At 44.3% G+C, this 19,660-nt stretch overlaps 9 protein-coding genes across 9 annotated transcripts; 6 read left to right on the forward strand and 3 right to left on the reverse strand. All coding sequences in view use genetic code 12, as the record gives it.

The window, feature by feature from the left end:
* Positions 1-481: 481 nt before the first annotated feature.
* CJI96_0003836 (mitochondrial 54S ribosomal protein mL46) lies at positions 482-1,273 on the forward strand (the record flags this gene model as incomplete). Its single annotated transcript, XM_029037073.2, has 1 exon — positions 482-1,273. One exon carries the CDS (start codon positions 482-484, stop codon positions 1,271-1,273), a length of 792 nt encoding a protein of 263 aa, XP_028888129.1.
* A 73-nt stretch (positions 1,274-1,346) lies between these two features.
* On the reverse strand, positions 1,347-2,597 carry ERV46 (Erv46p; the record flags this gene model as incomplete). The annotated part of the gene is made up of 1 exon (XM_029037074.2): positions 1,347-2,597. The coding sequence occupies one exon, from the start codon at positions 2,595-2,597 to the stop codon at positions 1,347-1,349; it is 1,251 nt and encodes a 416-aa protein (XP_028888130.1).
* Positions 2,598-3,409: 812 nt separating this feature from the next.
* On the forward strand, positions 3,410-4,366 carry CJI96_0003838 (uncharacterized protein; the record flags this gene model as incomplete). Its single annotated transcript, XM_029037075.2, has 1 exon — positions 3,410-4,366. The coding sequence occupies one exon, from the start codon at positions 3,410-3,412 to the stop codon at positions 4,364-4,366; it is 957 nt and encodes a 318-aa protein (XP_028888131.2).
* Positions 4,367-4,524: 158 nt separating this feature from the next.
* Positions 4,525-7,749, reverse strand: APL5 (Apl5p; the record flags this gene model as incomplete). Its single annotated transcript, XM_029037076.2, has 1 exon — positions 4,525-7,749. One exon carries the CDS (start codon positions 7,747-7,749, stop codon positions 4,525-4,527), a length of 3,225 nt encoding a protein of 1,074 aa, XP_028888132.2.
* A 149-nt stretch (positions 7,750-7,898) lies between these two features.
* On the forward strand, positions 7,899-8,474 carry CJI96_0003840 (uncharacterized protein; the record flags this gene model as incomplete). The annotated part of the gene is made up of 1 exon (XM_029037077.2): positions 7,899-8,474. One exon carries the CDS (start codon positions 7,899-7,901, stop codon positions 8,472-8,474), a length of 576 nt encoding a protein of 191 aa, XP_028888133.1.
* A 1-nt stretch (position 8,475) lies between these two features.
* Positions 8,476-10,647, reverse strand: CJI96_0003841 (putative metalloendopeptidase; the record flags this gene model as incomplete). Its single annotated transcript, XM_029037078.2, has 1 exon — positions 8,476-10,647. The coding sequence occupies one exon, from the start codon at positions 10,645-10,647 to the stop codon at positions 8,476-8,478; it is 2,172 nt and encodes a 723-aa protein (XP_028888134.2).
* A 353-nt stretch (positions 10,648-11,000) lies between these two features.
* Positions 11,001-13,673, forward strand: CJI96_0003842 (tyrosyl-DNA phosphodiesterase 1; the record flags this gene model as incomplete). Its single annotated transcript, XM_029037079.2, has 1 exon — positions 11,001-13,673. One exon carries the CDS (start codon positions 11,001-11,003, stop codon positions 13,671-13,673), a length of 2,673 nt encoding a protein of 890 aa, XP_028888135.2.
* A 471-nt stretch (positions 13,674-14,144) lies between these two features.
* SMC3 (cohesin subunit SMC3) lies at positions 14,145-17,708 on the forward strand (the record flags this gene model as incomplete). Its single annotated transcript, XM_029037080.2, has 1 exon — positions 14,145-17,708. The coding sequence occupies one exon, from the start codon at positions 14,145-14,147 to the stop codon at positions 17,706-17,708; it is 3,564 nt and encodes a 1,187-aa protein (XP_028888136.2).
* A 182-nt stretch (positions 17,709-17,890) lies between these two features.
* On the forward strand, positions 17,891-19,624 carry SLD1 (Sld1p; the record flags this gene model as incomplete). The annotated part of the gene is made up of 1 exon (XM_029037081.2): positions 17,891-19,624. One exon carries the CDS (start codon positions 17,891-17,893, stop codon positions 19,622-19,624), a length of 1,734 nt encoding a protein of 577 aa, XP_028888137.2.
* Positions 19,625-19,660: the final 36 nt, after the last annotated feature.

Raw genomic sequence — 19,660 nt, forward strand, 5'->3', positions numbered from 1 at the left:
ACCGAGGTTGACAAAAAATACAAATACGTTGTCTTTTGGAACAGTTACTATAAAACCGGATGGTTTTGGAGGGATTGGTAGGTCTTTTTTTTGGTTGGATGATACTGCCACGAGAGGAAAAAAAGTGGTATCTACTCAGGGGCGTGTGGGATCACCAACGCTGGTGCTTTAATAGCAAAGTGGGTTGCACACGACTCGAGAGTGTCCCCCCTGTCTGCAGGCGAATACGGTGGACTAACCTACAAATTGTACCTCAACTTGACATAAGAAGCCACCAAAGGGTATCGAAAGCTACTTTTTCCAGGTGTACAAAAGTGGCTTCCATAGAACTTATGTTGATGAAGCTTCATGTCGTGCCCAGATTTACGCTATCTAGTCTCCTGAACATGGAGGTCTGGTCTGAGATATACCTCGCGGTTGAAAAATTCGTTACATCTTGGATCTTCAAATCCATAAGCTTATCCGTAACTTCAGCAGTATCATGCTAGGCACGTCTGTAAAGACAATGATTAGGTGCTACAGCACAGAGGCAGCACCAGCTATACGGTCGACGCTTCTTTTGTCGAGAAATCCGGTTATCACTGCCGACATGCCTGCGTTTCAGAAACAGTACTATAGATACCAAAAGGAGTTGTGGAAGAGATTAATGTGGACGTTCCCCAAATGGTTCTTCTTCAGACCTGGTACCGTTGCCGAGCTCAAATTTCGTGAAATAAACAAGAAACCAATTCACGATAACCCAAACATCGAGTTCATTGGCGGTAGACCCGATGTGCAGCATGATAGAGATAGAAGGTTTAAGCAGGAAATCAAGTTGCCTCAAACATACGACGATAAACTGAAGCCTATTGACGAGTTATCGAAGAGAATTGTCCCTAACTCCAGAACAACCGAGGCTGACAAAAAGAACGACATGATGAGTTTAGAGAGGAAGCTTAGTAGAACGTTATACCTCCTAGTGAGTGAGGACGGCAAACTGTGGAACTTCCCTTCATTTGCCAACGAGGATCTTCCGCTACATAAAACCGCTGAGGCTGGTGTCATTTCGCTTGCAGGCGATCAATTCAACTACTTCAACGTCTCCAAGACCCCATGTCACGTTCACAACTCCGGTAACGACAAGCTGTTCTTCATCAAGCTGCATATCTTGCTGGGTAAGTTTGAAGTGAAGAACCCAGCCACGAAGCACTTGTGGTTGACTAAAGAAGAAGTGGGCGAGCATTTGGAGGAGAAGTATTTTCAGGAGATCGAGCACTTGTTGAGTGATATATAAAGCATAATCATGTACATAGACTAAAAAGCAAAGACATTACGGGAGTTGCAATCGAAACTTTTATGTAAATAAGCTATGTATCTTTTTTGCCCTTGAGCGCCTGTTCGGCAGCCCAGACAGAGCGATCAAGCACTGCTCCGACAGTTAAAACGCCGGCAATGGAGCTGATCACTCCTAACACGAATCCAGACCAAGTCTTGGCGTATTCTTGTCTATTGATGATCTTCATCGGCGAAATGTCAAAGTGGAAGAACGTGCCTGGCACTCCTCCTCGGGCATGCATGGTGTTTTGGTGGTCGTCATCCCTACCACCTATTACTGGTCTATCGTGGGTGATGACAGAGAATTGATTTGTTTCTTCTGGAGCCTGCCTTCCCTCCAAATATTCGAATCTGGTTGAGACGACTGATAAGTAGTACAGAGCCACATGATCTTTCTTGCCTTGCTGGAATACGAAGCCGTCCAACGGTGCTATTGAAGGAGCTTGGTTGTCTTCCAGAGGGTATGCTAGGTGGAGCGATGCCAGTGGGTCCTTGCCAAAGGAAAAGTGGTGAATTTTGTGGTCGATATTGAAGTAGTTCTCATACTTACGCCACAACGACATGTCATGAGAGTGTCTCCCTTGATCGGAGATCTGAATCCCTGGAGCAAAGTGCAAATTACCCGAGATCCTGTTGATCTTTGCCAGACCTTTCACTCGGCACCCTTCTCTATCGTTGATTCTCTGTTTCATATTCTGAACGTAGCCCTCCTTCTCACATTGTTCGATATTTTCTCCATCATAGAATGCCCACTTCTTCACCGCATACGCTAGTCTCACTGCTTTACATGAGTTGCAGCAGTGCTTGGAGTCTGTCTGGTCCACAGCACCATAACACGACCCACAAGGGACACCCCTGGCCTTCTCTTCCTCACTCAAGCCCACCAAGGTCTCTTCCCACTTTTCAACTCCGGACATAATGGGTAAATCGTCCTTTATCTCCTGGCCCAGCGGAAGCACTCTGAATATTTCAAACCCGGACTGAAGCACGTCCAAGTGCAAGTCGCCCAGATTGTCCAAAATGTCCAACGTGAGCACGCCACAAGGAACATTGGGAAAGGTTATGTCCAAGTTGATATCAAGCTGCTTGTTCACATCTCTGTCCACGACCAACTCGGGCCTCACTATCATCAGCGTGTACTCGTTATACTCGTTTCGGATGAGCAAAAGCACAATAAACACGCATATAAGCGTGATCATGCCGCCCAGGGCTGTCTTTACTCTGGCGTCCTCGACGGTTTTGGCAAACGCATCGAGCGATATCAAACGGGGCCTTGACGACATGAGGGTAACTTGTCGAAAAGAAGATAGTTCGCTTTGGGTGCGAAAATATAGATTAGTGGCAGATACCGTTGAAGAGAATACACCCTTGATGAAATCCAATATCTAAAGTAAGAAATTATTCATTCATTGAGGAGTGAAATGGATCAAGTTTCCAGAACCTCGATTGTATTAGACATTGAAGGCTTAGGAAACTACTAGGTTGTATGCACCGAGTGGATTTTGTACTGCCAGTGTACTCAGGTCGCTGGCTAAACAGCGATGCATATAGATTCCACTAATTTTTCTATTTTTTTATTTTTTTTTTTAAAAAAATACATTTCACTCAATAAGGAAATTAATTATATTTTAACTTTTTCTTGGCCCAGCCATATGAGATCTTGGTCTTCGAATTCTATTAGTCATACTCCGTATGGAACTAAACAGATGTCGCAGCCATTAAGTGAAGGCCGAGAAGTGTTATAGTTGGAGCCTAATGGTGTCCAAATACAGCTATGTGTTGATAAAGCGCTTTACCCATATTGAAAAATTTAATTATTCGTTTTGAGCAACTACAAACGCAATTCACTTGACAACGGGGGCCCGCTCAACTCTATAAGTGACATTGGCTTCGAAAGCACTTATGCCAACAAAACGTTCATATTCTTATTGTAATAATTGACATTCAAGTGGAGCAGCTATCTTGAACTTGAATGACGGCGTAAATGCTATCATTCCCCGGTCAACTTTTTTGGACTGATGCCATTTTGCAATCACCTGCATAATGGCGGGCATCCTAAAACCGCTTCCTTATATACGATTCTGAAGACTCAACCATGGCAGCAATCTTTGCTAATATACGGCAGCAACAAGTCAATGACACAAATCCGAATGGGAGACAATGCCAATATGACATACTTCATATCTCTACCAACGCAATTGGCACAAAGATCGCCAATACAAGGGACGACAAGGCGATAAGAATATGGAAGCTAGTGGCCCTGGGACCCACAGATTGCGTCCTTATCCCCAGTGGGCACGCAGAACCAGTGAAACGAATATCATGGCTCCCAACTTCGGACAATCGCTTTGCCAGTGTGGGTGGTGATGGTTACCTCAAGCTTTGGACACTGGCGGGAACTCTAGAAAGAGAGATACGCGTTTCTACTGAGAGAACCGAGAACAAGTTCCGCTTGGTAGACTATTCTGTTGATGGACTGTACTTGTCGCTAACAAATGAGGATACTCTTGTCATAGTAGATGTGAACGATGGCTACAAGAAAGTACATGAGATGCAGTTTTCGGACGCTATATCGGAAGTGAAATGGCTGAATGATCCGCATACGCTTCTAGTCGGGCTTGTGAACGGGTGTATCAATTTCTTACAACTTAAAGAAAATCTCGAGGTAGTTTACACGCTATCGGGGCCTCGTTCGGCTGTTAATTGCATAGCTATAGACCCTAAAGGAAGGTTTATCTGCGCTGGAAATGAAGATGGCATCGTTTTCTTTTACAATACAGCAGACTTGCAAAACAGCAAGACCATTACAAAAGTTGATGAGTCCATAACATCTCTCGACATAATCAAGGATGGAAATTACGTCGCGGTGGGCTATGAAAAGGACTGCAATATCCACATTTATGAATGTGGAACTCTAGAGAAGATTCATGAGATCAAAGACCCTTCGTGTAAGGTTTTGAAATTGCCTCTTTTCAAGTGGTTACCAACAGTTAACGGCTACATATACACCAGCAATCAGAATCGCCTGATGAACGTTGCTAGGAAAGCATAGTTCCGATGGAGCGCAATTTCGGCATCAACTATGCTACATTGGAACTTCAAAGATAGACATCTTTTTTTACAAAAGCAGTCTTATTTTTTAGACACTTAATGAGTCCACGGAATAATGAATTACTATTTGGTTGGAATAAAGCTAAGTTATAGAATGCATTAATCCAAAATGACCGCTTTCTTTTTTTTCTTCGTTTTTGGCTTCAGGCTCACTGCAACCACCTGGCTGTCTGTGCTTACCTCAGGGGTTTCACTCTTTTTCTCTGCATCACGCTGTTCTTCAGGTGGAAGAACAGGAGCCGGCTTACCAAGCTTCAGATCGACAATATTTACAGATTCCTTCAGCTCTTTAGGCTTTTCCTTTTTCTCCTTTGACTTGGTCTCTTTCTTCTTCTTCGCTTTCTTTGCTTCTTTCCTCTGAATTTTTTTCTCCTTTTCCTCGAGTTGCTTTCTTAAAGCTTCCAAGTCGATGTCGTATTCCTCTGCCTTCTTGGAGTCAGAAACTTCCGCGGGTGAAGAGTTTATATCAAAGTTGTCAAGATTGGATGAATTGATCAAAAATTTGTTTGGCTTTTTCTTTTTGCCAGTTTCAGCTGGAGCAGCCTCAGGCGCAGGACTCTCGATGCTATCCCCAAAGCCTTCTTCACTAAGAATGGTCACCTTATGTTTTTTAATCTTTTTGCCCTTTTTTGATTCTTTCCGACCGAGTTCCTCTAATGAAACAAGAGAGTTCTTTTCACTAGGCGTTCCAGATTCTGTGTTTTCAGATGGCGTTGATAATAGCTGAGGTCTCTGCTTGTTACGCTTCTTCTTGTCGCTTGGTGTTATGTAGAATGGATCGTCTTTCATTCGTTCAAGACGCTCACGCGAAATCTCCTCATCAACTTTTTGAATGTCTTTTTCTTGAGGAAGCCCTTCTTCGTCAGACTCATCGGAATCCCTGAAAACAATCGGATCGTCTTCTCTCAAACAATATTCGGGTGGCGTATTTATCGGAGCGTCGAGGTCAATATCAGCGGGCAATGGAATCATCTTTTGAGCAGAAGCAGCAACAGGATTAAGCGCATACGACTTGAAGAACGACGGCAAGATTGAAGTAAGGAGATGTGGTAGTTCATTGTCGTCCGGTATGTCGGAAGGGATATCAGTTGAATCATTCAATCGGGTCTTCACCAAGTCTTGCTTCATCGAGGCATCAATACTTGATCTATCCTCTTCTGAGGAGTCTTCCTCTGATGAGCTATTACCGTCTTCACTCTCGCTTTCATTCGCATTATTGCTGTCATCATCAATGTTTGTATCTTCGTTTGTGAGGGATACTTTGCGATTGAAATAGTTGAGTTCCTCTTCCTTGACTTTATTCAAAGCAAGGCTACTTTTTCCACCCATAGCGTCCATGCTGAGACGTAAAAATTCTAGCCAGGATAAAGCTCTTTCTTGGACCTCATAATGGTCATGAGATTCCCAATTTTCAAGGAATTTGATACACTTGAACAAGAAATAGGACAATTGACCAAAGGGCTCATGACTCAATTTGCCATGCTGAACATAAAGCGACACGTAATCAACAACAATGTCACTATACAACTTCACAAGCGACGGAATAAAGACAATCTGTACATCAGGAAGTGGAAGTTTCAATAAAAGTCGTGAGACTGGAAACTGGTCCAGCTTTCCCAATTCTTTGTCAACAAAGCTATTGACAAGAGTATTCAACATTTGAATTTTGTACCCTAATGCGGAACTTTGACTCTCTGCGTCATCTTCATCGTCGGACTCATCGTATGTGTTTCCAATTTCGCTTATATATTCACCCATAAGCCAAAAAACATCCTTCATTAAGATTGGGCAGAATTGCAAGATCCGTTTGTCCTTAACGAATTCAAACACAACATGCTTCATCAAGTAAGGACGAAGTGAGGGCACCTTAGTAGCGACAGTTTTTAATTCAGAACCAAGTTTGCGGGCTATGATGTCCAGCGTACGTTTAGATAAGACAGGAGCAAGATCAGCAGAATCTTTGCTGTCCAAAGGTAGAAGAGTTGTATTTACCACGTCCTTGAGAACGGTAACATACCAGTTGAAATTGGGAATGTTGGAGTAGTTGTCTTTAGATGCAATTTGAAGGATCTTAGAGACAATCTCTAGTCTCAACTTCTCAGGAATGCAGGGATTTGCCTCGTCTGGAACGAGTTGCAAAAGAAGCTCCTTGATGATCTCAATGATATTGTCTTCAGTAACGAGGTATTGACAGATCTCAAGACCTTTCTTAAGAACTATGGTATCCTTCACCTTCAAACTGTGCATCACGTACTGTGAAACACGCTTATCGTTTTGCATGAACTCGGGAAAGATCTTTAAGATGCTGATCAAGGCTATGAGGCCAACGAATCGTAAGTTTGCGTCTCCATCAACAAAGAAGATCAAAAGGTGGCCAATGCATGTTCTCGCTACATCCTTATCTTTTGAAGATGAAGCAGAGAGCATACCTCCGTTGACGATGCAACTTATGCATTCGTAGACCAAAGAGGTGGCATCTGTCTTTTCCATGAGTTTTATGATGGACGGAAGAATCTTCTTTTTCATTCGAGGCTCAACTTTCAGCAAACTTTGGAAAAGTTTAAGAATACGTATTATGAGCCAGTTGTTTTGAGTGTCTTCTAATATGGAGAAGAATTTGGGAAGATATGCAATAAAAATGTTGGGGTTCTTCTTAGAGATCTCGCAAATGACGGTAATGGTGGCGCTGACCACCGCAATATCTTCATCGTCAAGTTTCTCTATCACTCTTGGCAAACTAGTTCTTAGGCTCTCTGGATATTGCAAGAAAATCTTAAACAACGCTAGAATGGCCTTCTTACGGATGTAAGCTTTTGAATGAGTGAGCTTAACCAAAATATCATCAACAATGTCCTGAGCTAAGTTCGGAGTAACGATGGTAGCTATGCCGCTAAGGGCAAGGCCGATCTCAACGTGGTTATGGGAATTCAAGTCTTTCTTGAACTGATTAGTCGCTAGAATCAATAGATCTTTCTCGCTTTTGAACGATTGCATGGCTGCCAAGTAACCAATTCGCTTCTGCTGGAATTTGGAGCTGCTCATGATCTCCAAGATCTGGAAGTTGCACCAGCTCATATCAAACCCATACATTTCCAAGTATGCAAGCTTCAACACAGCAGTAGCCTTCACTTCCAAATCTGTAGTGGCCAACTCGTTTTTGCACTCTTCTATGGCGCTATCTAGAAACTCCAGGAGGTTTTCTGGAGACTCTTTGTAGTGAGCCCTGATGCCCTTGATAAGGTCAGTCAAGGATTTCTCGAAAGAAATGCCAAACGGCTTGAGCCGTGCTAGCATCTCCGAGCTCTGCACTTGAAATGCCGACATTTTAGATCAATGTCTTTCTGTTCAGTCGCAGAGCCTTTAAGTTGAGTGAAGGTGGAAAGTGTTTTGTTCACTATCAACAATCTCCTGCATCAAATATTCCTAGCCGTACTACCCTACGTCTTCAAGAATTTACCAATATCTATAATAGTATGTCGTCCGTGAGCTCCAATTCAGATATGCTGATGAGCCCCGTGGACTATTCTCCAAATTTGTCTCGAAGACCGTCGTTGCAAGGAAGTGAAACTTTCGAGGAGTCTGAGGATGAGTACATAACTAGCGACGAGGAGCTTTTAAGTGGGATGATCTCCAATGACGAACAGCGACACAGCTTCGGACGTGCTACTTCTTTGTCTGATCATACTGAGTACTTCACAAAAACCATTGCCAACGCAATGGAGTCGCTACTGCTTGACAAGTCGCTCGTTGCGCAGGCGCAATTGAGTGGGTACATCAACAACAAGAATCAACAGCTCGTTGAGATGAACGAAAAACTATGTTCCAGATTAGAGAACTTGAGACAGCAATACGAATTTCATATCTCTAGACACAGATTAGGATATCTCGAAAAAGATCTAGAAAATATCTCCTCTCGTATCGAGACACTAAAGCACGGTGCCAAGGGCTCTGTTTTGTTTGGTAATAGTAAGCTAGGAGTGGCTCAGAAATTCCCTGTTGAGTACAATAAGGCCAAGGATAAGGTATTTGATCGTGTTTCAGAGCCATAATCTACTTGAGTTTGGCGTATATAAGTCCCAATCCATCCATCCAGCTTCCAGTGTATCCATACATTCCGACAATGTGGAATTCCGGGCCCGGGGTGGCAAGTGACGACAAGTGCCCACCGTTTGCGTTTCCTAGCATAGGCGAAGCACGGCCCTTGGTCGTGTGTATCCTCATTGCATCCATCCATTGGCCGTTTCTAAAACTAAACTTCTCTATGGTCTCTCCTGGCTGAAGATCGAAATCAGTGTAGTGTGGTCTCTTGTTACCCAAGGTGGCTTCCCCCTGGCCGGCAGGAGCCTTGTGATCCTGAATATTCAACTTGTTCATAAACCGACTTAGACTACCACCATGTCTTGGAGGGACCGGAGGTGCGTTATTTTGTTCAGTAGTGCTCTTGTAGTAGATAGTAAAGCCATCCAATGCGCCTCCGTGATATACACGGATTTTGTAAATTCCGTTTACATCGAACCCAATGTATTTCATCTGACCTTTTTCGGAGCCAAGAAGAGCACTCTTCACACCTGCGATGGTGCCTCTTCCAAGGCCAAAGTCGCTGTTTATAGTGTTAGCCAGGTGGCAGTGTTTCTTGAAGTCCGGAATCCAGAGATCACCTGCCACTGACAAAACTCGGACAGCAAAATTTTCTCCAGCATCGTGTTGAGCCAGCCTGATGTCTCGTAAGCATTGATGGTAGTCTAGATTAATCTCATGCTGCAATCCGGGCCCGCAGTATGATTTCGGGTAAAACACCGTGTGATGACGAGCCAAGTCATCATGTACAAGCTCAATCATAAAAATACCGGCGTCTGACTTGATACTCACCTTACCTTCGCCAACAGGATACAGCAAGGGCACTTCGGCATTGGAGTACAGATTGTCCGGCTTCATTGTAGTGGCATAGCTCTTGGGGAAAGTCTGGTCGTTGTCATCCACGGGAATCGAAAATGAGTCATGATAGAAGTATCTGATCAAGTCACGAATATTCCAGTGGCACTCTTTCGGCCACAGACCATCAGGATTGATAATTCGACCGTTGGAACCATCACGAAGACACCTCACCTCCCTGGTAACAAAACAGCGGTTCCACCACATATAGTCTCGAAGCATCACACCGTCAGTCTGATGAGGCAGGCCAAACAGATGACCAATTTCGTGCATGAAAGCGCCCAAGCAGATATTATGACATTCCCATGTAGTACCACACTGGTTACAGTCATTGGCCACTTCATTGGTAGATAGCTTGGTACCGTCAGTAAGTGTAGTTGAAATTTGTGGAAATGTGAAAGGGTAAGAGTGAAGGCCATGGGACCCAAAAATGGCAAGCTTTACTTCTCCGGTGCCACCACCCAACGCAGCGTGAGTGGTAATAAACTTCTTATTCCACGTGGAGTCTAGGTACATCACCGCACATTGTATCGCTGTATTTGTCTGCTTATATGAAGCATAAATTTCTGGAGTGTTTTTGATAAGGTCAATGGCATGTCCAAACAACCAACCGTTATCCTTAGCGTCAGGGTACTGCTGGGCATAATCGGGGTTTCTGAGCTCAGCAACGGTCTTTGGGGACCGCAAAACGTGCACCTTCACTTCCTGATGAGGAGTCGGCGAGTCCACATTGTAGCCAAAAATGGCCTGGTGGCTCACTGTTTCCTCCACGAATTGAAAGGATCTGTTACTGAGTCCCAAACGGTGGAACTCATCCTGGGTGAATGCCTGCATCATTCTAGCAGCCACTTTGAGCCGCTGAATAGCCGTGGCCAAGTGAGCCTGCTGACCCTGATTCAACTTATACTTGGGCATGTCGTAAGCACCATTCGAGTCCCTTCCCAAAATGACACATAAATGCACAGGCTTATTTTGGGGTAGAGGATTGAAAAATAACGTCAATCGTCCCGAATCAACGACATTCTGGTGGTTGACAGGAAACCCACTAGGATCCAAGGATGCCTCATTTAGGATATGGACTTCAAAGTTGTTTGGTTCCCCTGGAGAAACATGAACTAGCGCTTTGAACTGGCCATTATTGACTTCAAAGAACTGTGGCGGGAACACTCTATTTTGGTTGTTCACAAACTGGACAAGCCCTCTTCTTATGTTATAGCTGGTTCTTCCAGACACTATAACTGCCAGCAGCGAGACAATCTCACCGCTGTTATAATTGAACTGAATTGTCATTTAAGGAGCGAAGTATATGAAGATTGTGATCAGTTATTTGCTTTCGCCTCGTTTTCTTATTGTTATTTCACGCTCTATTTTGTGCTTGGTCGATTGGTGTCCTCTTCCTATACGTAGTCGTTTTGAGATGGATCTCGGCAGTGCCTATACAAGCAGTTGGCTTGGTACAGTTCTATGCGGCTTTTCTGTATCGTACTTTGTATGCGTTCCGCGCTGTGGAGAAAGAACAAAACAACCCGGTGCTAGAAAGAAACACGCTTAGAGTGAGCAAGTAAAGTTGATAAGAAATTCAAAATATTCTCACATTTAATAGTGTCTGAAGCTTAGTCAAGAAGAACATAAAGTCATTGGCGATGGCAAGACACCACAAGAGGGTTTTGGAGCATCAGGAGAACGGGGCCTCAGTGGATGACGCCGTGGACCTCTCAATTGAGGACGTGGAGAGCGACAATAAGAAAGAGGATTATGAGAACGAGGATGTGGGTGACAGGAGGAAACAGCTGAGCTCACCTGAAGTCGAGAGATTTGTGGAGTCTGTGTTGAGGATGGAGCGTAAGGTGAAAGACAAAGGCTCACCTGACAAGAACACTCCAAAGAAAGGTAAAACCGAGAAACTGAGGGACAAGAAAAAGAGAAAAAAGGAAAAGAGAAGGAGATCCAGTACGAATGAACGAGGGCCTGATATCAACGAGACTCGAAAGGAGGATACTAGTGTCTTTTCTTCGGGCGAGGAGGAAATTGAAATTGTGGATGAGAAGGAGCTGGAAGCTCGTCAATTGCGTAAACGTCGTCCTTCTCATGGCGACCTGACTCAAAGCTCGCCTCTCAAGGCTAAGAAGGCTAGGAGATCGCGCAAGAGATCTCTTTCAGATACTAATGAAGATGGAGAAAACGCTGAACTAGTGAAAAAAGATTTGCCCGAAAAGGACGTGATGCAGGGTGGAGAGTTTGAGGCGGAAGAAAAGGCGAAGAGCTCTCCCAAGAAAAGTACTGCCGAGAAGGCTGTTAAGAAGCACAAAGGCAAGAGGAAGTCCAAGAGTGAGCCCGAGAAGGATAACTCATTTGAGCGGGACGAGGAACTGGCTAATTTTCAGGATGCTCTTAAGGTTGATGGTGCAAATCATAATGGCAACGTGTCTGATGGTGAAGCTGAAATTGGTCAAGACGCAAATTCAGAGGCGGTCGAGGCAGAGGACGGTGCAGGGAATGCTGAATCCGATGCAGAGCCTGTCGATGGCTCGGAGGATGAAGAATATGACAAGAAGGCTGATATTGCTAATGAGGATGTTGATACTGTGGAGGAAGATGTTGAAGAGATCAGTGAGCGAGCAGATTTGGGCTTCGAGTTGAAGGATGTCAGGAGAGCAAATCGCCCTGGCCGCACTAGACAAACGAGGAGCTCTTTTAGGAGAGAAACAAGACCAAAAGTTGAGACGGGTAATTCTGATGAGCCTATCGAATTAGAAAGCTCCAGCGAAGACGATGATATGTTCGAGAAGGGCGACAACGTGATCGAGATCGCAAGTGATAGCGATGAAGATGCCGAGGAAGAGTCGAGGAAGATCCCACGTACTACTTCTGATGGACCGCGTTCTGAGATACAACTTCTCTCGAATTTTGGCCACGAGCTATCATCGTCACTGGAAACAAGTCCTGATATCAATACAGACACTGTGAGTGTACACGAACTCTTGGGCGATCCATACCTCGTCGAGTCTGTTCAGTTTAACTTCAATGTTGATGTGGAATATTTTTTGACGTTTCTCCATCCTGATTTCTTGAAGAAGCGCAGGAAGTTAACTTTCATCACTGGCACACCCTTCCTTGCCAATCACCCAAGGCGCAAGGAGATTGAGGAGAAGTGTAATATTCGTGAAGTGATTGCCAACCTTCCAAATCGTTTTGCATCTCATCACTCAAAGATGATGGTGAACCATTTCGCCAGCGGCGCAGTTGAGATTATAATTCTGACAGCCAACATCACTCAGCTCGATTTCAGTGGTCTCACACAAGCTTGTTGGAGATCAGGTAAGCTATATCCGGGGAAAACCATAGGGTTGACTGGGAAACGCTTCCGATTGGACCTTATGCGTTACCTCGCTCGCTACAAACAAGATGTCACAAACGACTTACTTAAAAAGCTTGATCATCTCAACTATAGTGATATCAAAGTAGAGCTCGTTGCATCTGCGCCAGGTACTTTCGCTTACGACGATATTCCTAAAGGAGATGTCTATGGTTTTGGAAAGCTTAGGCAGGTTTTGGAGAGAAATAATTTGTTGCTTGATGAAAATGAGGAGGGTAAGTACAATGTTCTTGCCCAGATCACGTCCATAGCCTACCCCTTCAGGAGCAGCAAGAACAGGACCTCGTCAGTGTTCAGCCACTTGCTTTGCCCACTTTTTTTCAAAGATTGGCAAAAGGATTTAGCTCCTGGCGGTGACTCGTTTCAGGACCACCAAGATGACTTCGGTTATAAGGCGCACATCGTTTTCCCTACTGTTGAAGATATAAGGCATAGCAACTTCGGATATTTCAGCGGTTCAGCCATCCACTTCAAATACACAGATACGGCAGTTCATCAGGCTCAATACGAACAGAACATCAAGCCATACTTGTACAAGTGGAACTATAAGGGAACACAAACAGGTCGTGAGTTGCTGCCGCCGCATGTCAAGTATTATGCTGTGGATAATGCTGACAACTGGAAGACCTTGAAGTGGGTGCTTGTTGGAAGCCACAATCTCTCGAAGCAAGCCTGGGGACAGCCTTTACAACGCTCCAATAATCATTACGAGGTAGGCAGCTATGAGCTCAGTGTCTTGATACCTGGTAACGAGAAGCAGCTTGTGCCAACTTACAAGAGAGACACCCTCGATGATGTTAGCAAGGAACCTATAAGGTTTCCCTTTGCAATCCCTCCTATCCCCTACTCTGATTCTGACAAACCATGGAGTCCTGGCTTCGATTTGGGCAATAAGAAGGATCGATGGGGAAATACCCATCATGGGTCCTTTGCCGTGTAATATTAGTAAAGCACCGTGTGTATTATTATTTTTGTTGTTCTAATCTAATGAAACCTTTTTTGATGCTGTGAATCACCAATACCAAATGGGTTATAGTTTGGACTTGTAGTATTTGAAATACAGAAAAGTTATTTAAAGACGTCCGCTTAGAGATCCTAAGGCGCGTTGTACAATTGTTTCTGGAAATTCCTAACTTCATTCCAATTTTGACAGAAACAAACGGAATTCGTAAAGGGGAACATAATAAGCGTCCCTTTCATTACGTAAATAAAGTTCTTACATAGATATAAGCATTCAATCCTAAACGTCATTTCTGTCCCTTTCTCAATAATCAGCTGCCAAGTTGACTTCTCACCTAGTTCCTTGCATTCCACCTTATATTCCTACTAACCCACGAAACGACGCGCGATAGCGTACAAGACGTGTATCACATATCAACAAACAAGCGAGAACCACTCGAAATACCGATCTATGCACATCAAAAAGATCATAATCCAGGGTTTTAAAACCTTCAAAGCCACGACCGTGGTGGATGACTTGTCGCCAGAGTTCAACGTTGTTGTGGGGAGAAATGGGTCAGGAAAATCAAATTTCTTTGCTGCCATCAGATTTGTCCTTTCTGATGCCTATACACATATGACCCGTGAAGAGCGTCAGGGGCTCATCCACGAAGGCTCAGGCACGGTAATGTCAGCATTTGTGGAGATCATCTTTGATAATAGCGACAAAAGGTTTCCTTTGCCTAATGAGGAGTTTGCTATTCGTAGAACCATTGGATTGAAAAAAGACGACTACTCTCTTGACGGGAAGCTTGTGACGCGGTCAGACGTGATGAATTTGCTAGAGAGTGCCGGATTTTCTCGTCTGAATCCTTACTATATTGTTCCTCAGGGGAAGATCACATCAATAACGAACTCTAAGGACGGTGAGAGATTGACCTTATTAAAAGACGTCAGTGGTGCGAAAGTGTTTGAGGCTAAGCTCAGAGAGTCTTCACGAGAAATGGCCAACTCAGATATCAAGATGCAGCGGATCAATGAGGCGATGCAGAGGCTCGATGGCAAGATTAGCGACTTGGCTATGGAGCTGAAGGACTTGAAAGAATACCATTCGCTTGAAAGTAAACGAAAGGTGCTCGAGTTCCATTTGTTCGATCGTGAATTAAACAATCTCAATAACCAGAACGAGGATCTCGACGAGTCATACAAAGAGCTCATGGGTCAGACAAAAAAAGATCTCGAGAACATTGAGCTGCGCGAGAAGGTATGTGAGGACCTCATAAAGAAAGTGAAAAGCACTCGTCATGCTATTACCTTAGCTGCCATCGAGAAGCAGCAGGCTGACTCTGACTACTATCGTGCTCTTCAGGACATTGCTATGAAGGAACAGAATGAAAAAGAATTGAGAACAAGCTTAGATGATGTACGTCAAGAGGCACGTCAGTACGCAGAGAAGAGAGAAAGACTCACGGCAATGATTCGATCTCACGAGAAAAAGATCACCGATGAACTAAAACCTCAGTTATCTGAGCTAGTTGCACGGGAAAACCAAGTAAAAGAAAGCATCAATGAGTACGGTGCCAAGCAATCAGCACTCTACGCCAAACAAAACAGGTTCAAAGACTTTGCAAATAAAGAAGACAGGGACTTGTGGCTTCAGGAGAAATTGACTGACCTAAAAGAACAGCTTGCAGCCAAACAAGAAGAGCATGAAAACTCAATTGAACAATGCAAGGAATTTGAAAAAGAGTTACAAGATGTCAAGAATACTATTGAGAAATGTAGGCAGTCCACAGAAAAATTCTTATCCACTGCCGATACCAAGGAGATCGAGGAAGAGGTAAGCAAACTAAAGAGCCACATAACTGAACTCACAGAACAAAGAAAGTCGCTTTGGAGAGAAGAGATTAAGCTTCGATCACTTCATGATGCGACAGAAATGGAGCTTTCTGATGCCAATCATAAAGTCAGCCTGACTATGGCACGCTCACACGCCGAAGGCTTGAAGGAAGTGGAAAATATCGTTGAGCGTCTAAACTTGCAGGATTCTGTTTATGGCCCTTTGTCAGACTTGTTCGTGGTGTCAGATAAGTATAAAACAGCAGTCGAGGTTATTGCAGGCACTTCATTGTTCCATGTGGTTGTTGATAACGATGAAACTGCGCTGATTATCATGAAGGAGTTGCAGAGGTTGAAGAAAGGAAGAGTGACTTTCATGCCTTTGAATCGTCTTTACACCCCACCTGTTTCTTTTCCAAACCAAGAGGAGAATGAATTCATTCCACTCATCAAGAAAATAAGACATGATGAAGACTTGGTCGGCAATGCTATAAAGCATGTATTTGGCCGGGCTATAGTATGCAAAGATCTTCACCGTGGTGCTGAGCTTGCGCGTATGCACAAGTTAACTGCTATAACATTAGATGGAGATCGTGCAAATAACCAGGGTGTGATGACTGGCGGTTTTAGAAACTCGAAGAATTCGAGACTTGATGCCCTCAAAATTCAGTCAAAGAAGCGGAACGAGCTCAAAAGAGTCCTGGAACAAATTAAACGCTGCAATACAGATCTTCAAAACGTGGATCAAGAAATCTCACTGTCAAATGCACAACTTGATCAACAGATCAACAAGTTGAACGCGATGAAATTAGACCACGAGAGAAAGAAAACGGAATTAAATCAGCTTCTAAATCGGAAGTTCGTTGCTGAAAAGAAGTGCTTGGCAGCTCACAGAGAAACTTCGAATGTAAAGAACTCGATGAATACTATCAAGAAGTGGATGGCGCAATATGAGGAAGAAATTACATCAGAATTCTCTGCGCTGTTGAGCAAATCCGAACTCGAGAAGCTAAGGGATATTAATGCACAGCTAAGTAAGCTTGAAGGGGAACTTAACGGCGTTGTTGCAGACATTGCAATCAAGGATGCCGAAATTACAAACCTCGAGTTGGAAACCGCAAACTGGAACTCGCTCGTGTCAGTTGAGTTTAACGAGTTCAGCGAGAACGATAAGAATATCGAACTTAGAGCCTTACAGAAAGACCTCGGGAAGCTAAGAACACAGGTTTCGGCAAGTAAGCGAAATTGCGATCAAGCCAATGAGGAACTAGTTAAGCTTAACTCAAAATTGGAGAAGCTTGAAAAAGACCTTGACGAAGCCAACCGCGAACAGGCTGAAACGGTCAAACGCCTTGAAAGACTCACCAAGAAGACGGAAAAGATACAATCTCAAAGGTCTATACTTGAAAGCAGGAGAAAGGAGCTTCATTTGAAGGTTGGAGCCTTTGGAGTTTTGCCACAAGAAGCTTTTGCAAAGGAGAGTTTTGAAGAGCGTTCTCTGGATGACCTTCTTCGTGAGCTCAACTCAGTGAATGGAGAGCTAAAGAAGTATGCTCATATAAATAAGAAAGCTATGGAGCAGTACAACACTTTCAAAAGAGAGCAGGAAGATCTTGTTGCAAGAAAAGAGGATTTGGAAAAATCCAAGGAGTCAATTGAAAAGCTTATGGAGTCATTGAGCCAGCAGAAGCACCATGCCATCTTAAAGTGTTTTGAGCTGGTTTCAAGAAGCTTTCATGAGATTTTCGAGAAGCTTGTACCAAACGGAGCTGGTTTTCTCGAGATGGTCAAGAAAGAGGGTGTCACTGACCAACTGTCTCCAGATCTCTACAGCGGGGTCTCTTTGACTGTATCCTTTAGCTCTAAGAGCGACGAGCAGCAGCACATTGAGCAATTGTCTGGGGGACAGAAATCACTTTGCGCCATTGCGCTAATTCTCGCCATTCAGAAATGCGATCCCGCTCCATTCTACTTGTTTGACGAGATCGACGCCAACCTTGACACGCAATACCGTACTGCTGTTGCCAACATGATCAAAACGTTGGCGCAAGACGCACAGTTTATTTGCACCACCTTTAGACCCGAGATGCTACAAGTTGCAGGAAACTTTTACGGCGTTTCATTCTCTGACAAAGTCAGCAGCATTACGGCCATTGAGCAAGCAGATGCCCTTCTGTTCGTTGAGGGCCAACGATAAGAAGAATTAAAACCAGTACCATGGTGAATTGCAGGAATCGTGCGCACTCTATATAGGCTGTGCCTTACATCGAGCATTACTCCGATTGGAAACTAGTATGTAGAACATCAACCCACATTTCGCGAAGGGACCCAGACCAGGCAAAACGTTAGACCCACGTTCTTTTCCCCAATAACAAAAACATGCCCGATAAAATTCTTCTGCCCCAGCAAGTGCAGAATCTTATTGCTCAGGGCAAAGCTATCGTGATCTACAAAGACTACGTGCTCAATCTTACACCCTGGCTTCCCTACCATCCTGGAGGAGACAAAGCTGTATACCACATGGTGGGGAGAGACGCTACCGACGAGATGTTGGCATACCACGGGCCTGAAGCGATAGAAGTATTCCATAAATGGAAAGTGGGAAGAATAAATTATCCTTGGAAAAACTTGTTGCCGCCAATTCAGGGCGCAGTGTATAGTGAGGGCACCAAGGTGGTTCACGGGAAAGACGGGAAGCTCGGAGAATTATTGGACGATTCCGGTAGAGATTCTTCTTCGAGTGTAGAAATTTCCAGTGCCAGCTCATCCGAACTGGATGTGGAAGAAGCAACCTTGTCTGAAAACTATCACAAAAGCGGCTACCCTCCACAGAAAGTGACTCCCGTTGTACCTCAGAACGTGGGCGTCGTGTCCTTCAAAAATGTGGATGAAATATTTCCTGTGGACCGGAAACTGATTATAGTTGACCCCAAGGAAGCGCTCACCAACTACGACAATGAGCTTTCTCGTCGTGACATGATTTCATTACCCTCGCTAGATTACGAAACCCAGACCGACTTGAGGAATAAGTACAACCAGCTTCATGCCAAAGTGATCAAAGCTGGGCTTTACCAGTGCGATTACTGGAATTACGTTCGTGAAGTCGTGAAGCTTGGGTCGCTTGCATTATATTCCTTCTCTTTCCTTCATTTGGGCTATTACACTATCAGTGCCGTGCTAATTGCCATGGCTTGGCATCAGGGAACGTTCATTGCTCACGATGCTGGCCACGTATCCATCACGCATAACTATCAGTTCGACAACGTTTTCGGTATGTTCATTGCTGCATGGTGTGGTGGCCTAAGTCTCGGCTGGTGGAAACGGAACCATAACGTGCATCATCTCATCACCAACGACCCAGTTCACGACCCAGATATTCAGCATTTGCCATTTTTTGCGGTGAGTGTGAGACTATTTAACAATGTGTACTCCACTTACTACGACAAGTTCCTTTGGTTTGATGCTGTTGCCCGCAAGATGATCCCATTACAGGAATACCTATACTACCCTATATTAGCGTTCGGACGTTTCAACCTCTATAGATTGCTGTGGACCCATGTGTTGATGGGTGAGGGTCCCCGTCACGGTTCTGCTGCCTGGTTTAGGTGGTTTGAATTGGCCGGGCTCTCATTCTTTTTCTACTGGTTCTTCTACATAGTCGTCGGCCAATGCGTGGAGGGCGGATGGAACAAGCTTTGGTACGTTATGGCGTCTCACATTTGCACTATGCTTGTTCACGTACAGATCACCTTGTCTCACTTTGCCATGTCCACTGCAGACTTAGGGGTTAGCGAATCATTTGCTTCTAGACAATTGAGAACCACCATGGATGTCGACTGCCCTCAATGGCTCGACTTTTTACATGGAGGTCTTCAGTTCCAGGCAATTCACCATTTGTTCCCACGAATGCCCAGGCACAACTTGAGGGCCGCCCAACCGTACGTGCTTGACTTCTGCAAGGAAGTTGGGTTGCCGTATTCAATCTATGGGTTTGGAAAGGGTAATCAGATCATCATAAGCAAGCTAGGCGAAATTGGCAAACAATGCTCAATAATGTTGGATTGCACGAGGAAGTTGCTGGAGGAGAAAACCCCAGTGACTGAAATGATATAAGGTGGGGCGTACAATATAGTTTATAAGGTTGCAGGT

The sequence above is a fragment of the Candidozyma auris genome, chromosome 4 (assembly GCF_003013715.1).
Source record: "Candidozyma auris chromosome 4, complete sequence".
Classification (NCBI taxonomy): domain Eukaryota; kingdom Fungi; phylum Ascomycota; class Pichiomycetes; order Serinales; family Metschnikowiaceae; genus Candidozyma; species Candidozyma auris.